Source organism: Mercurialis annua, linkage group LG7 (assembly GCF_937616625.2).
Source record: "Mercurialis annua linkage group LG7, ddMerAnnu1.2, whole genome shotgun sequence".
Classification (NCBI taxonomy): Eukaryota; Viridiplantae; Streptophyta; class Magnoliopsida; order Malpighiales; family Euphorbiaceae; genus Mercurialis; species Mercurialis annua.
In genome coordinates this window covers 43372352-43397554 of record NC_065576.1, presented here as the reverse complement: position 1 = coordinate 43397554, position 25203 = coordinate 43372352, and the positions used below count along the sequence as shown (strand labels likewise).

The 25203-nt window shown below is 31.9% G+C and overlaps 3 protein-coding genes across 3 annotated transcripts; 1 reads left to right on the top strand and 2 right to left on the bottom strand.

Moving 5' to 3' along the window:
* Positions 1–1501: 1501 nt before the first annotated feature.
* LOC126656105 (uncharacterized) lies at positions 1502–2529 on the bottom strand. Its single transcript, XM_050350591.2, has one exon. It carries the CDS (start codon positions 2239–2241, stop codon positions 1639–1641), a length of 603 nt encoding a protein of 200 aa, XP_050206548.1. The 5' UTR covers positions 2242–2529; the 3' UTR covers positions 1502–1638.
* A 5233-nt stretch (positions 2530–7762) lies between these two features.
* On the bottom strand, positions 7763–16718 carry LOC126656592 (uncharacterized). Its single transcript, XM_050351188.2, has 13 exons — positions 16366–16718; positions 15640–16292; positions 15390–15550; positions 14453–14513; positions 13362–13427; positions 13061–13146; positions 12597–12660; positions 11368–11580; positions 10712–10777; positions 10300–10379; positions 9839–10206; positions 9383–9433; positions 7763–8195 (listed from the first exon to the last, which is right to left on the bottom strand). Exons 1-11 carry the CDS (start codon positions 16505–16507, stop codon positions 10089–10091), a joined length of 1710 nt encoding a protein of 569 aa, XP_050207145.1. The 5' UTR covers positions 16508–16718; the 3' UTR covers positions 7763–8195; positions 9383–9433; positions 9839–10088.
* A 1334-nt stretch (positions 16719–18052) lies between these two features.
* LOC126656924 (protein CELLULOSE SYNTHASE INTERACTIVE 1) lies at positions 18053–21484 on the top strand. Its single transcript, XM_050351548.2, has 2 exons — positions 18053–19941; positions 21033–21484. The coding sequence occupies exon 1, from the start codon at positions 18168–18170 to the stop codon at positions 19911–19913; it is 1746 nt and encodes a 581-aa protein (XP_050207505.1). The 5' UTR covers positions 18053–18167; the 3' UTR covers positions 19914–19941; positions 21033–21484.
* The last annotated feature ends 3719 nt before the right edge of the window (positions 21485–25203 follow it).

Genomic DNA, 25203 nt, shown 5'->3' with positions numbered 1-25203 from the left:
TAACACATGTATCTCATTTTTGCTCTCTGACTATTTTTCCCCTGTCTCTCTCTCTCTCTCTCTCTCTCCTTTCTTCTTTCTTCTTTTTCTCCATTTGTCTTATTTTTCATTTTCTTCTTTCTTTTCGTTCTCTTTTCTTCTTTTCTATTGCTCTGTCGTTGTTCCTTCATCAATCTGTCGTCATTCCGCCATCGATCTGCCATCAGAAAATAACGTCCGATTATTATATCGGTATCACTATGACATTATTATAACACTGCAAAAAAAAATAAGTTTTTGTCAAAAAAATACTTGATTATCATATAGGTATCATTAAGGTTAGCATATATGTATCATAATGTTATCATATCAGTATCATAATATTATCATATCGGTATCATAATATTATCATAAGATTTATGATAATAGTATCAAGAAAAGTACTTGATTATTATTTCAATATCATTAACGTTAATAGGTCTGTCAATATAATAACATTATACGATTAAGATAATAGTATGATATAGTTATGATTAAAGATAAATAACGTTATGATAAATTTGATGAAAATAATATGATACCGTTTGATAATAATATGATAAGATATAATAAAATATTATGATATAATTATGATAAAGTGTGTTATGATAATATACTGTTATAATAAAGTACGTTATGATAATGTTATGATAATCAAGCATTATTTTTTATAGAAATTTTTTTCTGCACTGTTATGATAACGACATGATAATGTAGTGATAATGATATGATAACCAGACACTGTTTTACGCAGAAAATTGTCTTTTTTTGCAGAAAATTCTTTATTTCAGATGAAAATCGTTTATTTCTACATATTTTTAGATCTCAAAGCTGAAAAATTGTAAGATCGATTTTTTTAGGTCTGTAAGTTAAAATAAACCATAAAAATTTAAAAATTGATAAATTAAATCTCAAATAATAGTGGAACGACGGTGATATGACGGCAGAGCGATGACAAAGTGATAGCGAAGCACTGACAGAATGATAGCGAAGCACTGACAAAGTGATAGCGAAGGAGGAGGGAACAAAAATGGAGAAAAAAAGAACCATTGAAAAAAGAGAGGAGAGAGAGAGAGAGAGAGAGTAGGCTAGGCTGTTAATTGTATGAGAGTAAAATCTGAATATTTTGACACGGGGTACAAAAATAAGTAGAAAAAAATTGTAAAATCAAATATTGTAAAATCACCAACTTAGCAATAGATATTTATAATTTATAACTCAAAGAATATGTCCATTGCTAATATTGTAAAATCAAATTTTATCACCATAAAAAAAATTGCATATTTATATTATATAATTATCCTTATCGATTAAGAGATAAAATTATGGCATTTGAAAACTTAGCATAATTGCTAAGTTCTCAATATGCATGAGGTCGAAGTTCAACTCCTCATTCTTCTCATACCATAATTTATTTTGTTTAACTTTAAAAAATGCATGTTAATTTTCACTAATATTGGTTAACAACTAATGTAGATAAGTCTATCTTTTTAAAGAAAAATAATTATGTAAACGGTGGCATATCAAATCAAACACATAATTCCGAAAATCACGAAATTAAAAGACAAAATAGAAAAAGTCAAAAAGAAAGAAACAAAATTCAACAAAAGGATAGAAAAACTAAAAGAGATCAAGAATCTGGACAATCGAACGGTTACAAATAGGACAAGAGCTTCCATTGACCCAGATCTCCCTTGAACAGACTCTACAAAACGCATGCCCACACGGAATAAACGCCGCACCCTTACTCATCTCCATGCACACGCAGCACACCCAATCACTCCCATCTTCACACTCAACAATAATCCCCTCCTTCTCAGTATCTCTCCGCTTCTTTTTCCTCATCAAATCAACACCCTCGGTTTCCTCAATCAATCTCATCAACGTCTTCACTTGTCGCCGTGACCCCACATTTTTCATCATCAAATTATTAGATGATGATCTCCGCCGTAAGTTACGCTCTGCTGCCAATGCCATGGCCAGATTCATCCCTGCACCCGTCGTAATCACCGTCCGTTGCTGTTGATCACTGGCTTGATCTTGCAACATGATTGGCTCTTCATCTTGATCATGATCATGATCATGATCATCTTCTTCTATGATGGCTCTGATCGTTGTTGTTGCTCTTCTTGAACTCCACGTAGGCCCACAGCAACCCAGGCCTTTGAATGGCAGCCGTTGCTTTAAACTCTGCCATCTTGTGATTGCATCTGAGCCGTTCATTTCTTCTTTTCCCTTATATGAACATAATTTAATTGTAATTAGTGATTACTTACTTGAAAATCATTGGCGAGGAAACTTTGAAATGAGCAACAGCGACGAATAAAAAAGAGTGAAAAAATGGACAATTGAGTATGAAAAATGCAGAGTTCTCTCAGTTTTTGTAATGAGAGAGCTTTTTAGAGAGAAAATTGCAAGGCCAAGGACATGGTTAGAAATGGGATCTTTTTGCTAATAGGGACGGCTGGTTATATACATTACATATATTAAATGTGGAATGCCTGCATGTATGTAGTGTAGGCTTGTGAAGGTAGAAGTAGGAGTATAATCGAGTCGAATTCAAATACCATCAAGTTCGAATTTCGCACGATTAAAATTTTTTAAATTTGATTCAAACTCGCTGAAATTTTGAAACTTAATCTCAAATTCTTTAAAATATTTAAGATTTGAACTCGACTCAAGCTCAATTATTTATATAAATATTTTATAATAAATTTTAATATTAAATGAAATTATTATTATAATAAACAAAATTATAGTTTGATTAGATTCACAAGTTTATTGAGCTAAATATTTTGAAGTTCGAGTTCAATTAAATAATCTCAATATTACTTTCGAGTCAATTTTGACCGGTTTGCAAGTTGCTCAATTTACGCCTTTAGATAGAAGTGTATAAAAATCAAACCAAGTCAAATACATTGCTAAATTTTATTTGATTTATTTTTTATTTAATTTTGAACAAAAAAATCAGCTAAATATTAGTTAAAATTCTTTATAAAAATCAGTTTGTCATCTTAAACATCAAATTAAATTACTTTGTCCGTCCTATTTTATTTGTCACATATTAATAATACATAAAAACTATAGATACATTTCATTTTATAACTTTTATTCTTATCTTGATAATTTAATATAGATGAATACATCATTAACTTTACTCATTAACATATATATCACCGGTATTAATATTAAAAATAAAAAAATACATTAATATTATAGATGTGATTTTTTGAAACAAAATAAAATAAAAGTGATAATAAAATAAAAAAGAGTAAGTAACATAAGAACTCCTTATAAGGTCAGCTCTACTAACATTTTACAACTAATTTTATTTTGTTTTTTAGTTCCTACAAAGACAAAAAAAAAGGTGGTTATTGGATCATTTACTGATTAAAGTTTGATAAATTATATGTTTCTTTCGATAATTTTTTTTGGTTTTTTATTATTTATTTATAATAATAATCCATAAATATATGAACTCTTATTTATAGATTTATATGATAAAAAAATTAAATCTATAGTGTTTTTTAAAATTATAATTTATTATCAAATTTATAAGAATTATTTTTATTATTATTAATTTGATCATAAATATCTAATTTACATATGAAATTGTAAATACGGTATCTAAAATGATACATCGATAATAATAATCGATTATCAATAGCATGTACTATATTTTGGAACAAACACCAAGGAAAGAGAAAAAGAAAGGCAAAACCCATACGGAGACCCCTTTACTTTACCAGTTTTATTCGAGAGGTCCCTACTCCGAAGTTCTTCACCTTTGAGTCCCTGTACTTGACAAATTTCAATTTTAACACCCTTAAACTAACGGAAAATGGCAAGTGAAGTTCACTTGCGTTAAATGAGACTGTGAAAAAAAATTAGTCTCACTTTTTTAACTTTTAATCCCTATAAAAATGTATAAAATACATATAAATTAAGGAACCTCTAAAGTATTTTTTCCTTTTTTCTCTGAATTTGTAATTCACATAAAACGACTGTGTTTTATTTTTCTTCTCCACTTCATCTTCTTCACCAAAAACAAAAACTTCTTTTAAATCTCCACAAAATCCAGTTCGCATGAATCATTTCATTTTCCCCTTTTAACCCTTTGCCCACTCATTTCATCAAATCCCCATAAAACCCCATAATCTAACCCATCTTTTCTCTTCCTCTAAATCTTTTCTCTTATTTTCGTCTCTATATAAATCTTCAATCTTTTAACATTCTGATATGTGGGTATTGATAGAAATTTAGAATAATAGAATATTATATGTTTTCTTCAAATTTGTTGAACTGGGTTTTCTTCTTGAGCTATATAATATGGAGCACTATCGCCATATTACACTGCTGAATTGGATCTCAACAAATGTGAGCCATAGGAGCTTTCTGGGAATTCTCAAATTGTGTAAAATTTGTTAAAATATGATTTTCTGTTTAATTGCTTAAAGCTATGGCTTTTGTTGCAGCGATAACTAAAATGGGAGAAAAAGAGTGTTACTACTTTAGCTTGAAATTATACAAACTCAACCCCTGTTAATAAATTGAGTAAAATGGGTTTGCTTTATAATGAATAAGCGCAACCAAAAAGTTGGTGGACTTGGTGTTCATGGGTTTAACCTCAGAAGTTTGAGAATAATACAGAGACCTGCCAAATAAAGAAGATGATGGCAAAATGATATGTTTGCCATCATATATATTTTGTTTTACACTTATTTTATCAAATTGTGATTTTGTATGAAATAAGTCCTCAAAATTGATGCCACGTAGATTTTAATATATGGAAAGGAACGCCACGTCACTGTTTTCTATTAATTAACGGAGAGTGAACTTCACTTTCCATTTTCCGTTAGCTTAAGGGTGTGCAAATTGGATTTTGTCAAGTACAAGGACCCGAACGTGAAGAACTTTGGAGTAGGGACCTCTCGAATAAAATCAGTAAAGTAGAGGGGCCTCCGTATGGGTTTTGCCAAAAAGAAAAAGCCATAACATTCGGCAATTTTGAGTTTGGTGCATGTGTCCTCTCACTCGTTTATAATTTGACTTTATTGTAATATGAATGATGTGTAATATGAATGATGTGAATTGGCATCAATAATGAAACTTAATAATTTTAAATCTAAATTTTTCTTTTAAAAAAGCAATTTTAAACCTCAATGTTTGGTTATTTAAAAATGGCCTAATTACTTAAAAAAACTCATCTTGTAACATTTTTTCGTTTATACCCTCACGTAGGAAAAAGTTCATTTGTACACTTTTTTTAAAGTTCATATGTAGTGTTAATGATGTTTTTATAATATTTTTTAAAATAGTTCATAAATTTATAATAGTTAGTATATTATAGTTAGTTGGAATTAAAAAAATTAACTAGAACAATAATACTGATTTATAATTCATAATATCTATAAAAAATATAAGAATATTTTTATCAAAAAATTACATAAAAATATTTGAAGTTTAATAATAGAACATACTTCCTCAATTTTTTTATTTTTTTATTTAGTTAAATATATATATTTATAATTATTTATCCATTAAATATTTTAAGATGATTTTACTCATCTTCTTTCAAATTATCTATTCTTGAAAAATCATTCTATAATTAGATTTATAAGATATTTTTTAATAAATATAGCTATATTAATATTTAATATTTAAAATAAAAATAAAAATAACATTTTTTTATATATGACATTTCAGATAAATCGACAAGTAAAACAAACGGAGGGAGTATTAAAAGTTTTAATAATATAAACACAGTACTCCCTCAGTTTCATAATATTTATTGCATGTGACAAGTTCACATAGATTAAGACACTAATAAATATGTCTTGATTCATGTATATTTTTACTAAATTGTCCATATTAATTACCACTAGTTTTCTTTTTGACTATTTTTTTGTTATAAGATACATAAGGTGTTTTAAACGGATTCCAACTATAAAACGACAACTTTAAACCTTTCATATTCATACTAATTCCTACTAGAGTTGGATAGGTTCCTTACGGAAGGCAAAATTCTAGCCCCATATTTTAAACGATAGCGTACATAAATACGGTTCAAACCCACAATTCCATTTAAGCTAATAGAACGCCTTACCAACTTACATGTTTGACGAGTTATTTTAACCTCATTAAATTATTTATTGCTAGAAATAAATTTAAAAAATAGCATTTAATATTCTTTTAAAATTGTAATACAATAAATATTATGAACCAAAAATAATTTTTAAATACGATAAATATTACTCCCTCCGTTCTTTTTTAGTTGTCCATTTAGACAAATGAATTTGTCTACATTTAGTTGTCCATTTAGAATTTCAAGATAATATTAGCTATTATCTTTCAAATTTAACCCTCCCTAATAAATGACTTTATAACTCAATTTACAAAGCATTTATTATATAGTAGGGTTATATTAGTATTTACTTCTATTATTTAAGGCAAAAATCCCACTATCTTAATATGTGCAATTTTGGCTAAATGGACAACTAAAAAAGAACGGAGGTAGTATAAATCGAAAGTAGTAGTATAAATTATCGTGGTAGTCTAAAAATGGGGTTACTAATGTCACTTAAAGGCACGTAACACAAGAAACATGCAAAAGGAATCGTCTAAATTTTGTAGTGCCAATGAGCTGGAGACCATATATATAATCTCTGATAAAAACCATATCTTTAACTCCTATGCATAAGTACTGCTTGCAGTAATGACTAATAACACAGATATAAGTGGACTTTGGATCCTTTTGTGGACCATGCCAGCCGCATTACACTTTAATTTTCACCATTGTTAGGCACTTGGTCATTGCAAAATTATCATTATCATTATTAGTAATAGTAATTAAATAAAATAAAATCATTGGAATTTTTTTTCTTCAATCAACCTACTCTTATTAAAATATTATTATGTTATTCTTCATTCATCTAAATTTTAAATTACATAAAATACAAATGCAATAATACAAAATCAAGCTAACTCACCTAAATTTTAAATTATATAATCCATTTAATAATTCACGTTAAATCAGCCAATATTTTGAAGGAGTGATATGTCATAAATACAAAGATATAAAATCTACCTAAATCTAACTAAAATGCACGGTCAGTGCAGCAATATGATTTTTAGATTAATTGTAAAATCGTGTTTTATACATTTTTGTATTTTTTTTTAAAAAGTATGTTATTTTAATAAAAATTCCAAAAATTATTATCAAATTCCAGCCCGAAATGGACGGGCCAAATAGTTAGCCAGCCCATCCAACATGTCTAGAAAAGTGTTGTGTGCAGATAAAAATTTTCAACTTCTTCACCAATTATGTAGAGTTTTACACCTTCAAATAATTCTCTCAGGTAAAAGTCAACGCAAGTTCACTATGAGTTATTTTGTTCAATAAAGAATGATAATCTCTATTTTTAGATTAATTAAGAATAAATCACACAATGTGAACAAATTTATGGACAAATAATCTAATTCTATCCTTAATCGACATAAATATAGAAAACCTTATCCTTAACTAATCAAAATAGCTGAAAATAAATTATTTGATTTCGATTCACAAGTACACACTACATCAAGACCCTTTCGACGTTGCACAAAAGTCATTACTTTAAGTTTAGCTAGCACTAAAAAGGCTACAGACCAAATTCGTCCTTTGCTCATTTTCTCTCTCCAATTAAGCCGTTACTATTATTTGTAAAATTCTAAAATAAAGGCTACATTTGTTAGACTCATGACGGAATCGAAGGAAAACAAACACTTATGAATCACTAGAAATATCAACTTACATAGCCAACATTTTCTTCCAATTAAGCTATTATATGCAGATTGATGTATACATGTAAAGCTATGTCAGAATTTTTTGTCATAGAAAAACTCTAATTGCCTGGTAGAAGTATTATTACGAATGAACAGGCATTTAATTGATAGTTTTCTTTTAAAATAAATCGATAGCTTGTTCTTGCTTTATAACATTAAATGAATCATCGTCGGCCACAAGGAAGTCATAAATAGATCAAATGAAAGAGATCCTTGAGCAATTGCTGACTGTACTAACCTCTTTCTGTAAATAATCATCATCTTCAAGTGCCAAAAAATAATGCTTCTTAACGTCAATAACTTCCGAGTCTTCAGAGCCATTCGAAGCCTAGAGGCCTTTTTTCCAGAGCAACCTACAAAGGAGAAATTCAATATTCAGCTATAGCACCATTGCAGTAATAAGTGATTCTGAAATTTAACTTGTGCTAAAGTAAGCACTTTATTATCACTTTTCCTTCTATTTTAAGTTCTTATTAGCATGTTGTCTTGACTCTTGAGTAATTTGCTACATAAATAGGAAGGCTAGATAGGACTATGACCTTCAAAAAAATTACAATACAGTATAATGTTAAAATAAAAATATGAAAATTAATATAAAATCTAATCACGCAATAGATATTCCATCAAATGAACTAAATTATGAAATAAGAATAGCTATACTATTCCATTTCTTTTTTCTGTTCTATTCCCCATCTATTCTATTCCATGAACCAAACGGTAGCCTAATTCTCTCATTTCTATTCTATTTACTGAAATCCACTTTGACTTGCACCTGACCATTAGAGTGGCAGATCAGACATTGCTTGGGCGCCTCCCTGAATTACTCATTCATGATCTCAGACACCAACAAGATCAGACCGGTACACCAAGGCAAGCCGCTTTTTTCATTTTAAATAAGACTTAAGTAGCAATTTGCCCCCTCAACTTGTAAGCAACGGACAATTAGCATATAAATTAACTTTGCGGGCGAATCATTCTGAAAGTTGGTGGTTATGGTCAATTATCCCCATTTTTGCAAAATCCTACAAGTTGAGGGGGCAATTAGCTTACAAGTTTTGGAGGCAAATTGCAAAAATGGGGTTAACTGACCATAACCACCAACTTTAAGACTAATTTGTCCATAAAGTTAATTATATGCTAATTATCCATTGCTTACAAGTTGACGGGGCAAATTGCTATTTAAGTCTTTTAAATAATGTTGTTGAGCAGAGTTTACAACTTAATTCCTAAAAGAGATGATTAAAAATATGTTGAACTTGAAGACCTAGTAATGGGATTTTTACTAAAGGCTGATAATAAAAGAAAAATATTCCAAGTGTCACTGTGTCAACATTAATGTTTAGTTTCTAGCTGGTTATAGGACTTGAATTCAATAGGATCCAAAATCTATTCAAGTATAAGTTGCTTGAACTTTGAGAATGACACAAGAGTAATACTACAGTGACACACACTTACATTTTATATATGTGAGCGAAAGAGATGCAATAATGAGTCAAAATGCAACAGCTAATAAATTTGAGAGAGCAAAGGAAAATCTTACGGTAATAAATTTTTTCCTTCAAAGCAGCATTTGCTGATCATCTTCTGTTCACTGTAAAACAAGCAGAATGTGGGGCTAATAAATTTCCAGTAATCAGGACAGTAAAAGAAAAATGCAAAAGTTCTGAATTAAGTTAGAAGTTCAGCATAAATACAAAATGTTGTTAAAAGTTTAAGTTTACAAGAGAATCCAGCATACTTGAGTGCACAATTGCATATCATCTAGTGTAGCCAATTTTAATTATGAGAAAAATGAATTGGAAATACATTTGCAACAGTAAATAATCATGAAACCAAGAGAATTGTTTGCCTCAATGAATGCTTTCTTCAAAATAAATTTTGAAAGTTTACGTGTATAATATGTTTATGCTGTGATTCAAATTATTGCATTCATCACTATACTATACATTCAGTGTAAACAATTCTCATTTTTTTCATCCTTGAAATTTGAACCTACCTTTGTGCTGCAGCAGATGATCAGCGACCTTGTAGTATAATTGCATTAACATCCTCTACCACCTCAGATCAGAGCCAAATGTTCCAAACAAGTGCTTCCAGTCAAAACTAACCATTTAGTTCCAGGTTCCATTCTAATGTCAAAACAGAAGTTATCCCACTTCTAGCATATATTCAGTGATTTATGGACATTTATTGCCACTTGTATGAGCTAAATTCCAACTTAGGTGAAGCGCATGCTTTTGTTTGATTTATTTATTATAACCCACTTCTAGCATCAGATGGCGATAGCTACGTCCACGTATAATCCGCTGCCACATAAACTGAAGCAGATCCCAGGAACTCATGGACATCCTCTCCTGCACAAGCCTGCATAAGGACATCAGCGTGTATGACTGTATGAGCATATAGAATCCTCGTGCACAATTTAGGTTATCAAATTCAAAATGAAAATATCCTTACCATCTCACAAGACATCTCTGGATGCCTCTAGATACAGGGCGAATGAAGGATGGATCACGTTGCGCGTAAAGCAAACCCACCTATAAAAATTATGTGGAGTTGGGCAAATGATTGAGTGGAAAACCATTGCACTTGTATATTTTAGCATTTAGAGAATCTAAAATCAATAAATGACCGTCTATAATTAAAGAATTGACAGAGAGATCAAAAAATTCAGGTACTAAGAAAAGTAATAGTATAGAATAAAAGGGAGATGGGGGGAGAGAGAGACTGGACATTAAAGTTGTTGAAAACAATTCTTTCAAGTAGTTATTGAAAACCTCAGAAATTGAAAAATCTAAATACATTATGTAAGACCTTGATGAGACACAAATCATTTAGGAAGACCAAACATAAAAGAATGACAGACTACCTCTAACAATGCAGGAATACAAGGATCATCGAAGATCTCAAGGCTGCAGTCAGCTAGATAATTAACCTGCATCAACGAGGAAAGAGGAACCAATTTTTAGACATGGCAGGCACAATGAGAAATAAGAAACTGTGAATATTTTCAAGTTCAATTCAGCATTTAACTATCACATCAAAGAAACTTGTTATAAGTAACAGCTTATTGAGGATATGAGGATTCAAGTCAGAGGTCGTTAGTGGCCCATCCACCGAAAGATTACGATTGTCATAGCATGACGATTAGTGTCATCTTCAAAATGTCCTTAAATGGGACAAACTAGGGAACCAAATGATAATGGCTCCTTTACATAATACTTTGCCTCTTCACATTGTTCTCAAGCACTCGTGTCAGACAGAAATGTTATGACAAGGGTCAACTGACACTTCAAAACAAACGGAAAAATCTAGGAGTCAGAAATTAGACTCATATATTCCCTATCCTGCACATGTTCGAGTTCCATGAATATATTTTTGGAACAGTAAAATACTTAGCCACATATGTGTAAAGAAATTTGTGGTATACAGCATAAAAATTAAAAGAAGAAGAAAATCAGAGCTACAACAAATAAAGCAAAATCACAACATTAGAGTTTGATTTCTTCAGATAGAAACTGTTACCCCAAATTCTGTATTTGCTAGAGATTGAACAAAATCCATTAGTTGAAGCTTCGCCCATTGCGAGTAAAGAATAGGTTCATCTCGCTTTGGAGGGTGCCTCCAAGGAGCACCAAAACGTAATCTATCTTTTGGAATTTTTCCATTTCTTGCATCTTCAGCAAACTTGTGCAGGATTTCAAGAGCTTTTTCCATGGCAGGATTCACCACGCTGACCTTAAAAATAGCAATAAGGATAGGTATTCAGGCAATTGATTTGAACAGATGGTTAGAATCACACAAATTAACACTATTAACACATGAATTTACCCTGTATTTGTCACACTTAACAGTGAATATAAAAATAGTAAAAGATACTCCGGATAGAAGACGAGTTCACAAGATTTACAGGTAAAGTTATCATTCAAATCCAAACCATGTACTAACCAGCCACTATGGAGTGTTTTCTTGGTAAAAAGTTTTAAAAATTGAAATCAAATTTACATGTGAAAGATGAGAAGCAACTTAAGGCTGGTTGGTGCTAAGCCTTCTAGCTGATTACAATTGGCTGAATTCAGGTTAAGAAAACAAGAGTGGTAGTTCCAGTTCTAGAACACGAGTTTCATAATACTGGATTTACACTTTGATCCTTTGTTTTTCTTCTCGATCATAGAAATGAAATGCAAGAAGGAGGAACAAGTCAAATAACTTCTTATGCAAATTAAGACTTTGAATAGTTAATTCAAGTAAAACGGTAATGACTGTCTTGATTCTTGTCAAACAACTGCATTACAGGCTCAGCATTGACAAACACCTAGTCAACTAGCAATTGAATACCACATTGCAAGATCAGAAACTTCAACTAAGAAAATTAAAACAGAGTCTTGAATTGGTAAATGATTTGAAACTCAAAGATGAGGCATTTGACCTGTCACTTTTTTCATACTGCACCATAGATTATCCAAAAGTAACAAAAAAATGCAAGAAAAAATGAGACGCTTCACATGATCGGTATCATTTTCGGAAACGGTTTATGGCTTCTATTTTTAAGGTAAAAGTAGTTTAATTTGATTACTAACTGAGAAGATACAACTCATATTTATGGATTTCTTGGGTTTTGCAACCTTTTTTTTCCTTTAAAATTCAAAGCTGCATAGAAAGAAATATCTTAATAAAACAACTTATTAGACAACTGAACAGAAAAAAAGCATGTATATCAAACAGATCCAATTCTCATTCATTATAAAGATTACCTGCAGATAAGCCAAATATGCATCTATGATGTCCTCAAATGTGCTACCCTTGTCATCCAGTACCCTTCATTTAAAAATGGTAGCAAGACATCTATCATTATTTCTAAATGCTAATAATTCAATTTGACAAAAGAAGATGACGAGTTATGACATTTCACAACCTTCAATCTTCTACTATAAATCTCAAGTCTATGTTTACATTCAAGAGATGCAAGAGTGATAAATCCACAGAGCACATACAGCAACGTAAGCCAAAGAAAAAAATGCATGCATGCATGTGCGTGTGTATACAAGAATATTGAGCGTGACTTGCAATAAATTAGATCTAGTAGAGTCCTACATTGCATGAACTAGGAATTTCTCACATTTATGCTAAAAAAAAGAATAACTAAAAGTTTTAAAGTCTTGAGTGAAATTTTGCAACAACTGAAACAAACTGAGACAAGTTTAGCAAATGTCCTTACTTATGGTAATAGTTGCTCTGCTTGAGTGCATAAAGCTCAAAGAGATGACGAGGATTTGGCCCTAGCACCTCAACAATCATCGTCCACTGCAATTTTTCATCGATAACATTATATTTCATAAATAAAGAAAATGGAAAGAGATAACAACACTGGTGAAGAAGAAAAGAGTAAAGGGAGGCAGGGAGAGCCAACATTATTGTGATGGGATAATATGTCTCCTACCTCACTGTCTTTACACTATCCCAATTTCACATTTAACAAAAATTCTATAAGGAAAAAAGTCAAACAAAAGATTTCTCACTTCTGAAGGACTGAAGTAGTCAGTAACCATATGCATTTTAGCTTCCTGCGAAGTCCATCCAGAGGTCTGTAGATGAAGAAAACTGGAATGAGCAACATCTACCAAAACCATGATTTGTATACTGGCATGGACCATAACACATACATTTAAAAGCAGACAGCCCAAGTCTATTCAAGAGAAATAAAAATATTAGCCAGCACAAATGAAGTAGAATTAAGGAGGAAAGTACAGGAGATGAAACAGAAGCGCAAGGAAGCAATGGAATTTCAATTTTCATTTTTATTTTTGTGGATTGAGAGATAATAGACGGGGGCGAAAGTTGGGAATTTATGGTAAAAGTGTTTCAACATTTTTATGAACTGATAGTAAGATCAAATACGTCATTTCAAGCACTTTCACCTCTAATTTCTCGTTTATCAAGACTGTAAATTTTGGTCGGATTAATTCACCTATTTCAATACTCTTTCAGCTCATTTCAGTATCTGTAAATCCCCCACTTCCAAAAAGATTTAATGATGGCGCCTTTCTCATAATTTATCCTCCCCCTTTCCTATTCATTTTCCTACTACCATACAATTAGAAAGACACTCGCAGAGAATGAGAAACTTCTCTGCATCTCTATGATGTTTCAATACTTTTTATTCCATCACAAGTATATTTTTATTCAATATTCACTAAAATTAGCTCAAGCCTTGCAAATCCAATGCAGCTCCTCACACTCACTCCTCTCATCATGGGAAGTAAGAAAAAAATTCTTAACTGATTTGCTTTCTGGTAATATTCTAGTCCAAATTTATATAGCAGAAAAGAAAAACAAAATACAGCTTTATTTTTTCAGAACTTGAACTAGGAAAGGTGGCAAGCACGGAGAACCATGCCACACAATCAGAGATTAAAAGAGTAGCTAGAGCAGTTGAAAGCTGGCGGCAGTGGTGGCAGTAAAAGTCAGTTGAAAGTAAGATTAGAAACAAAGTACAGTTATCTCTTTCTCAAACTTGATTTAGGAAAAACAGCAAACACAGAGAACCATGATACACAAACAGAGATTACGGAAAAGATGGCCGTAGTAGTAGTAGTTAAAGTTAGATTACCTCACGAGAGATGAATACGTCAGGAAATCCAAAATCCATGAAGGCCTGATATGAGTAGTAGCTGCAGAAACAGCACAAAGAAGAATTATTATCAGTAGAGAGAGAAGGGGACAAATCTTTGAGCAGATACCTTATAAGAGAAATAGGATAAAGAAAAAGAAGAAAGGACATTGCTCAGTATTCATGTCGGGTCGAGTCCAATTCCTTGTATACTTCCAAATTTTAAAATCATTAAAATATCAATTGAGAGAACGCATGGGGTCAAGTTCTGAGTCCATTTTGGCAATAAGTTTCAGCTAAGTCTCATTAATTCCCATTCTAGATATCAATTTGTTCTTAATATCAATACAATGTCAAAGTTCAACAACCAGAGTAACCGGACAAAGTAATGCCTGGAACATCACAACAATGGTAACAGATGCTGCAAGCCCACAAATAGATGCAGAATCTTTAAGTCATAATTTTGCAGTTCGTGGTGTCTGTTAATTATACAACCTAAGGAAATGTTGTTCCAGTATGATAATTAGGAAACTTGCATCAATACATTACATTAAGTTTTCCCCGAATTTAAGAACAAATTTATTTCCACCAGTCAAACCTCTAAGACTTATATGCCCAGCCAAAATATCATTTTAAGAGTGAAGCCACACGAAGCATGGTCTTGTCAAACGGAGGTATAAGCTTCACAGAATCAAATCAACCAGGTTGAATCAAAATATAGTCCTAGTCAAACAAGGAGGGATTAATAATAGTGTTAAACCGTACTATTATCTTACAGTCTCGTCAGAAAAAGAATCATAATAACATGCTCAAATTCCTGAATTTTCTGTTGTAGAGTACTCCCCTATGACCCCTAATTTTTCTATTCCTGACTTTTCTACATATCACATAGGAAATATCATAATTGATAAAAGAACGTGGTTGAAGCTGGACTAACCTATCAGACGTGACAAGCATAACTGGCAGACACCTCTCATTTGCACCCAGGGCAATAATTCTCCATATTAAACTGTCATGATACATGGCTCCAGACACTGTTGAATCATCTGTTAAAATCGCATTTTTAAGAACTTCAATATTGTTTATAACCAGCTTCGGCTGCAAAAACATGAAAACATATTCATAACAAATCCAATACCCAATAGGCAAATACAATTTGACAAATGCTAGTATTTGCACATAAGCACCTGAAAGTAGTCAATCTCAGCAGCCTGAGACAGCAACTCAATCAATAAACAAGGCCAATCAGTACACGAATTCGCTAAAGACCTAGAAAACCCACCAGTCCCATTCAAATGAGCAATGGCATTAGCTCTCCAACCTTGCTGCACATTAATAACCTCCTTAGCCAATCTCAACGCCACAATCGAATCCCGAAAATACGAACTCTCTTCTAAACTCAAACTCCTGCCATTCCCCTCCAACTCCAAAATCCCATCAATCTCTTCGACGTTTGATCGAACAGACAGCGTAAACACCGCCCGGTCCCAGAGCACCGACCCCGAAGCCTTATCAGAAACCCCGTTTCTCGATCTCGACGCAATCTTATTACCCTTCTCGAGTATAATTCTGCGAAGAGCGGTATCGAGACTGTGCCATTTCTTAAGAGTAGTAAAAATTTGATTAGAAGTGATAACACCAAGCTTAACACCCTTATAAGCCATGGATTCAAGACAAGTTTCGAGCTGGGTTTTACAATTAGACAGAGCTGGAGACTCACAAGTAAACCAAGACGCCCATGGAAATGAACTGTTATGATCTGGGTGGTGATCTTTGATTGACTGTGCAAAATCTACGTAGCCTGTGATGTGTGGACCTTGATTCCAATTATTTAGAAGACCTGGAAATAAAATAAAATAGTGAGAATTATTGCATTATAGTAAATGATAATGAGGAGAGTGGTTTGTAATTACGTTCGAGAATTAGGGTGGTTTTGCCGGAGCCACGGGGGCCGTGGAGAATGAGAGGCTGAGGGACACGGTGGTGGTGGGCGTGGTTGTTTAAGATGGTTTCTAGTAGTGGTCTTGGTATAACTCTCCATGGTTTGTTCACCATCTCTGCCGCCGCCGCCGCCGGAGGTTTTAGCTATTGGTTTGCTTGAAATGACACAGTGTTAGGGGTTTAGAGGAGCGGAGTTTTTTTTTTTTTGTGGTGGTGGTGGTGGTTCTTGTCTGGGCAAATGTTTGACATTTGGGTTTGGAGATTAAGCCCAGTTAGATATCCATTTCCATTGCCATTTTTAGCCCAATTAGATATCCATGTCCATTGCCGTTTTCAGCCCAATGTTTTTTATCATAAAGTTGCATATGTAATTTAGCAAAATTCATAGAATAGAACCATTCTAGGTGTTAATAAATTGATGTGTAATGGTGATTGTTATTGGATTTATGTGAATTTTACCATGTTATGATATTTATAATTGATTTTTTAACTAAGAAAATTAACTCTTTTATAGTTTACATAAATGCAGTAAAATTAATATTCTGGAATTGAATGAACCAACCTTGACATGAAAGATGATGGTAGAATAAAAAGAATTAAATCGATCAAAATTTGGTCGATTTTAATCAATCTGACTATAATTAAAATTAATCAAATTAATAGGTTTTTTTAATAAAAAATAAACTAGTTAGTTATAGGATTCCATTGATCCGGTGGTTTTCCAATTCATATTTAGATTAGAACATGGGACAAATAATATTTTTTCCGTTTTGATAGAATTGTCGCTTTTTCTATTTTTATGTTCCAATTTTTTTGTCAATTTATTTAATTTTTTATATTATTATTATTTAAAATTCACCAATTAAATAATATTTAATTCTATCTATCAAATATATAAGAAATAAAGATTAATGACTTATTAAATAAAAATATATAAAAAAATTATAAAAAACTGTTGATAAGTTAAAGTGAATAAGTCCCTATTAAAACATATGAAATAATATTTAATAGTAGTATTTATGTCCTAATTTAATTGTCGGTGTTTTATTATTTTTCCTCATGTTGCTATGATCATCAATCAAGTTATATTATCATTATAAATTTATAAGTAAATTTAGTATCCAACCACTTAATTAAGCTAAAATTGAAACATCTCAATTTTTAAAAGAAATTCAATGAAATTTTTCCCCCAAAGAAATTCAATGAAAGTTTAATCATCTATACTTAGAATTTTAATCATATAATAACAATTAATTAATGTAATATATAAACTAATAAAAAAACAAAGCAGACTTCAATTAAATTAGTTATTATATAAGTTGGTCCAATTTTACCTACCCCATACATTAAAAGTCAAGCTAAAATTGACTTATAAAAGTTATATAAAATATGATATCTAAATGCAAACATTAGATAGTCATAGTCATTGAAAAATTGAACTAAAAAGTTAAATAATCCATAAAATTATTTTCTTGAATGATATTTTTAAAAATAAATAAAGTGTTTTTTTTTGGAGTACTTTTTAATTGAACCAGCATAAAAAAATTATAGTTGGATTGACATTTTTTTCTTATAAACAAATTATTTCTCATGTCATAAATAAAACAATTAAAAATAATGACGTGGCATAAAGCGTATGCTCCCTGACAAAGTGATGAATGTTGACCTGTTTAGCCCTACTACAACACCATTCTCATTCTTCTTCTACAATTTATTCAGTCGCCATTCTACGCTCAACTCTATCCAAACCCGGTTCTAATCGGGTCAAACCTAAATGCAGCCCACTAATCCCACCGCCGCCGAACCTACATTACCACCACCGCCACCAGAAAAACCACCACAGACATTTCTAGACTTAATCACAAGCGTCCTCTCCATCCTCCTAGTCTCCTCCCTCACCGTCCGATCCTTCATCGGACGGTGGCAAGTCCTCCACGCAAAACTCACATCCCTCCAGTCTTCAGTTTCTCTCCTCTCCGATTCACCTCACTGGTCTCAAAACCCTCTCCTCCACACTCTACTCCCGTCGATTCTCTCCACTCTCCAGCGCCTCCATTCTCTCTGTAACCAGAGCTCACTCTCCTCCTTCAATGGCGGTAAGCTTCTCTTCCAAAGCGATCTTGATATCGCTTCTTCTTCGTTGTCTAACCACCTCCACGACCTTGATTTACTGCTGAAATCCGGTGTATTACACCAGTCTAATGCTATAGTACTGTCGAACCCCGGCCCGAGTTCAACGGAGGAGGAGCTAGGTTTTTATATTAGAGATCTTTTTACTCGGCTGCAAATCGGCGGCGTTGAGTTTAAAAAGAAAGCTTTGGATTCTCTCCTTCAGATTCTAAATGAAAAATCGGCGAGTTTAGTTGCTAAAGAAGGCAACGTGGCGTATTTGATAAGTTTACTTGATTTTAATAATAATAATCATCGTTTGATTCAAGAACAAGCGGTGTTAGCGGTTTCTATATTAGCGTCGGCGTCCGATGAAGCGAGAAAAACTGTGTTTGAGCAAGGCGGGTTAGGGCCATTGATTCGGATCCTTGATTCGGGTTCTATGTCGTTAAAAGAAAAAGCTGCAATTGCTGTCGAAGCAATCACTTCGGATCCAGATAACGGATGGGCTATTTTAGCATACGGCGGCGTTTCGGTGTTGATTGAAGTCTGCCGATCTGGATCAGAAGCGGCGCGTACTCACGCGGTTGGTGCTATTAGAAATGTGGCTGCCGTCGACGATATAAAAATGGCTATAGCGGAAGAAGGCGGCGTTTCAGTTATTGTTAATTTACTCGTCTCGAATTCTTCTACTAATGCAGCTAGAGAAAAAGCGGCGGATTGTGCGGCGGTGATGGCTTCCTCCGGCGAGTATTTTCGCACGTTGATAATTAAAGAACGAGGATTACATAGATTAATGGATTTAATTCAAAGTTTACCTAATTCAGATACGCTAGAGCACGTTTTACGTGTAATCAGTTCGTTATCTATCTCAGAATCGGTATCCAAAACTCTCTCCGCTTCGACATTGTTCATCATCCGACTCGGCGATTTTATCCGGCAAGGAAACCTAATTCTACAGCAAATTTCAGTCACTTTACTCGCGAGTTTAACGATCAGCGACGGCAATAAACGCGCGATTGAAGGATGTGTAGCTTCGTTGCTAAAGCTAATCGAGATGCCGAAGCCGGCCGGTCTACAAGAATCGGCGACGGTTGCGTTGGTTAATTTATTGACGGTGAAATCGAATAAGAAAGAGTTGGTTAGAGATGAGAAATGTTTGATGAAATTAATTCAGATGTTGGATCCGAAGAATGAGTTTGTTGCCAAGAAGTTTCCGGTTATGGTGGTGGCCGCTTTAATCAGCGGCGGAAGTGGCGAGTGTCGGAAGTCGCTATTGGCTGCCGGAGCTCACCAGCATTTGCAGAGTTTGGCGGAGATGGAAGTCGCCGGCGCTAAAAAGGCGTTGCAGAGACTCGCCGGAAATACGCTTAAGAATATTTTATCCAGGACTTGGAGGGAATTACATTGAAAGTAACTAATCCCCCCGCCAACGGAAGGTACGGTAACTTTCTGTTTTTTTACTATAGATTGCTTTAGTTACTTCTAGGTTTTAGTATTAACTGTAAGTAAGATTAAAATGAACGGTGATGATGCGTTTCGGTTACACTGGATCAATCTGGTAGGACCAACAGACTCTTTTAGAAGATATCACATGACCACAGTAGCGCTATCTAGGGACAGTAATATCTCCAAATTAGATTTACCCTAATTATACCTCGACTATCGTTTTCTTTATAAATAGTCTCTAAATTTAATTTCTATCTTAATTTTTTTTTATAATTAGAAAAGAAGAATGTTTGTAGAAGGAATGACTTAATTATTTTTAGTTTTATATAAATTTTTATATAGCACAGCATGTCATTAGAATTGACAGACATTTAAACGAACACAAACACAAACACAAATTAAAATTATATAATTTTGGTGTTTTTTTATTATGAAAACTACATAATTTTGTTTAGTTCAGTATAGTTTTAATATGTTAAAAGAATAAAATACAACTAACTAGTTCTTGAACTTTTTGTCGAGTTACAATATGAACCAGTTCGTGAACGTTTTATCAAACTCCGAACTTGTTCACGAACTCTTAATCGAGCTCGTTCACGAACTCTTAATCGAGCTCGTTCATGAATAATTAAAGAGATGTTCACTATTGTAAACTAGCCGAACACCACTATTTTCATGTTTAGCTCGTTTGAATAATTGAACATAAAATCAATTTTGAATTCGGTTTGTTTATAATGTGAACGAACACGAACCGATTTTTTATTGAGCTGAACGCCGAGTTGCTCACAAGCAGCTCGATTCGCTTACAACACTACCCGTATTTTAAAGTATAAATATAGGTGCACTATATTTAATATTTAGTTAACATTTTTTATTCAATCTCATTTTCATATGGATGAAGCTAATTAAATAAATATCAATGCAAGTTTGGCTCGTTAATTAAATGATGTGGTAGTTGTGAATTACGGATGATGGATCCATGACTAGCCTAACACATAGCACACATTAAAATTTTGTGACTATATCATTATTGATGATTTTGGTTTTTAATTATTTTTCTAAAAATATCATTGTAATGCAGGAGTTTATTTGGATTTATTAACTCATCCAAGATTGAGGAAACTACTTTTGAGGACAAAACAAAAGAAATACACACCTCGTACACTCCGACCCTTTTTCTTTTCACCCTTTTAATATTATTGCATATACTATATAAAATATTAATTAATCCTAAAACCAATGTCACATATCTCCTAATATAATGTTTTAAATATGTAGCAAAAGCATGGATGCGGTTTTTATGGAGTATCCTCAATTGCTTTTGTCTCTAATATTTCTAAAATCTCATTAATTTGATTCACTCATGAAGCTTGCAAGGGAGATTATGATGATGATTGTTTGTATTTTTGATTTTTCCCCCCCCTTTTCTAATATATCAAGTTTGCTTGATAATGTGTACATGTTTTTTTTATATGTAATGGCCCACATGAATTTTTGATAGAAAGTGAGTAATTAATTGTTTTTTGTTGTTGATATGGAAGTATAATGGGAAATTTAGGTATTTACCTAAAAAACAAAAATATTTGCACTTTTTACCTCAACAAGGAAAAGTTACAAAAAATACCTCACCTTTTTTTCATATTTATGTTTTTACTCTCGGAATTAAAATAATTATAATTTTACTCCATTATCATAAAAGCAGCAGTTACATTATCATCTCAGTATCATAATATTTTTTAAAAAATTATTTTTCGTACGTTATCATACTATTATCATTAACTCTGTCATACTATTATCATAACTTATCTTTATAAAAAGCAACAGTTACATTATCATATCGTTATCACCGCAGTGTTATGATAACGATATGATAATATAGTGATACTTATACGATAATCAGACACTGTTTATCATAATAGTATCATAAATATTATCATAACATTATCATATAGGTACCATAAATATTATCATCTCGGTATCATATAATAATGCTATGATAACGACATGATAATGTTATGATAACAATATGATAATCAAATATTATTTTCTATAAACAATCTTTTTTTCCTGCAATATTATGATAACTACATGATAATACAGTGATACTCATATGATAATCAGAAACTGTTTTTTTTTATAGAAAAATATTTTTCTCTGCAGTGTTATGATAATGATATGATAACGTCATAGTGATAACGATATGATAACCAGGAGCTGTTTTCTGCAGAAAATCGTTTTTTCTGCAGAAAATTGTTTTCTTTCATCATAAAATTGTTTTTAATGCAGATTTTCAGATCTTAAACTGAAAAAATTCAAGAACAATTTTTTTAGATCTGAGAGTTAAAATAAATCGTAATAATCACCACGAGTTGAGAAAAAAAAATCGCTAAAATATGAAAGAACGGCAAATCAACGGCGACGTGAAAACAAAGCGAAGGCGGGACGAAGGCGGGACGAAGGCGGAGCAACGGCGGATCGTTGAAGAAACGACGGCGGCGTGATAAAGAATAAAAAGATAAACAAAGAAGAAGAAAAAATGGAGAAGAAGACAAATGGAGAAGAAGAAGAAGAAGAAAGAGAAAAAGAGAAAGAAAGAAAGAAAGAGTAGAAAATCTGAGAAAAAAAGGGAGATACTCATGTTAGAGTAAAAATAAAATGGTTAGAGTAAAAAATAATAAGAAATGAGTATGATTATAATAAAAAAAGACTTTAGAGTAAAAAAATAAAAGTGCTAAGAAGATGAGGTATTTTCTCTATCTTTTCTTTGTTGAGGTATAATTTACTATTATTTTAGAAAATAGAGTGTTTTCTCTAATTTTCTCAAGTATAATTATGATGGTGATGGTTATAGTTTATGATAAATGTTGATTGATATGGACCTTGTTGGTTTCTATAATGGGGTACACTTAATAGATTATATCCAACTCATAAGGCATTTAGCACCCAACAATGTGAGTACTTGTGAAGGTGAAGCTTTTAGGAGATTGATTTGGCTTTTTTCTATTTTTTTTCCTTTAATAATTTATCTTTCATGAAATATTGTGGAGCTGTTTTGATAAGAAAAAAGGTGCAAATATATTCTTAAACTTTACTTCGGATAACAAGTAGATTTTGTTTGAATCTTCTTTTTATCTTGATTAATTTATTGGTTTTAAAAATGACTCAATTACTATTGTGAGGCATAGTGTTAACACCATTTTACAATTTGAAGAGGTATTATTTTGGATAATTTATATAATTGTTCACGAATTAGTGTCTCACTCCAAATCGGCTTTAAATTTTGATTTGTACTATTATTATCTCTATAATTTTATATAATAATTTAGTTGTATACCGTCACTTTTGAGTCGTTTGTGTAAATTTTTATGACGTGGTGTGATATTCGAGTCTTATATGAATGTCTAAAGTACGCGGCAGTTGACATATATTGATGGAAATTGTATAAGAATAATCGTTAAAATTGATGGAAATTGTATAAGAATAATCGTAAGGATAATTAAATTATTAAATAAAAGTTTAAAAATATTTCAAATACCATAAAATTTAAAAACGGTTTGGGACGAGAGTTAGTAGTTCAGAGACATTTAATATAAACTATCCTATTGATGAGTGGGTGTTTGCCTAAACTTATTTTAGGGCAATGAAGACAATCTAAATTAGAAGTTATGGCTAAGCCCACCAGTGACTTGACTTGACATGGAATGATAGCACATATTTTGATGCCTTGTTCACATGCAAATTCTACCCTCAATCCTCTCCCATTCCTGTTGGCTTCCCTCCCTACATTTGCATCTGATGCCAAAGAGAAAAAAATTAAAACAAAAGTTGGCTCTGTTTCTTGTGAATTCCCCCTTTAATGCTACTGCTTCAACAATCTGTAAAGCTCTTATATTACCAGCTTTTCACCATTTTTGTGCTTCTACTTTATTTCTTCTTTCCAAATTGTTTCCCCCCACTTATTTTTTTAGGGTTGTCTACTTGTTCAAACCTTAAACCAACCCGGTCAATCCAATCCGGTCAAATCTAGTCCAGAACCGGTTATATTTGGAACTAGAGGAAGGCCGGTTCCAGGCTAGTTCAATATTTGCTGGAACCGAAACTGCCGGTTCTGGTTTCTAACTGCGGTTCTAGTTGGACTATATAGTTAATTTCTTTTATATATATATAATAGATTAATAGTCTTAAATATTTTTTTTCATATAATGCATGATTTTATCATACAATGTATAAATGATTATTTTATTAAAATTTACATTTCCTTTACATAGCAAGTATAACTTTTTTTCTTTCTTCTAGGTATGTTTATATCCTGTCATATATACTATGTACAAAGTACAATATACAATATTAACATTTATTAATTTAAAATATTTAAAATTTATTTTATTTTATTTATATAATTATATCTACCATATATATATATATATATATAAATAAATAACTAATTAACAACTATTATTTAAATAAAATATTTAAAATTTTAGCTATAGTGAATTACATATTTTAAAGTTTAATTTTAAGTATACAAATTAAATTTTAAAAAATATTTTTTTACAACCGACTGGAACTGTAAACCAGAACCAGGTTGGTTCCAAAATTGTCTGAAACCATCGAAGGGGTAGTTTAGGGTTTGTTCCAGTGTTGCTTGAAGTGTATACCGATGATTTTAAATTGAAACTGCCGGTTTATGAACCATAGCTGCCTCTAGATTAAATCCTAGTGTATCACCTTAAATTTTAAATTTGATTTAGTGGCATGTGAAAGAAATTTAATTGGTGCGAAACAGACTAAAACAACGTCATTTTGAGTATTTCCAACACCAGTCTTAACAATTTTTTCATACAAACCAGAGCAAGATTCGAAACCACAATTTTCTCTCTGAAAATACTTGTATCTTCGATTAAAGGGACGCACTGCACCGCCAGACCATAGCTTCCCCCACTGAATTGGTGGGTTTGGTTCAATGTTATTGTTGTTGTAGCTCTTAAATGAAATTTAACACTTGACAATAATTCTTTTAATACTTCTATTTACTTTTATTTAAACCGTTGATAAGTTTTTAACATTTTCCAACTCTTCAAACCTTTAAGTTACTATTTAATTCATTTAAAAATAAAAAGAGAAAAAGAATAAAAACTAAAATGAATGATTTTTTTTTGATACTTGATTTATCAAAAATCAATAGGAATTAAAATGATATTATTAAAAATTCAAATATTTGCAACTACAGAATCCAAACTTTGGTTTACATT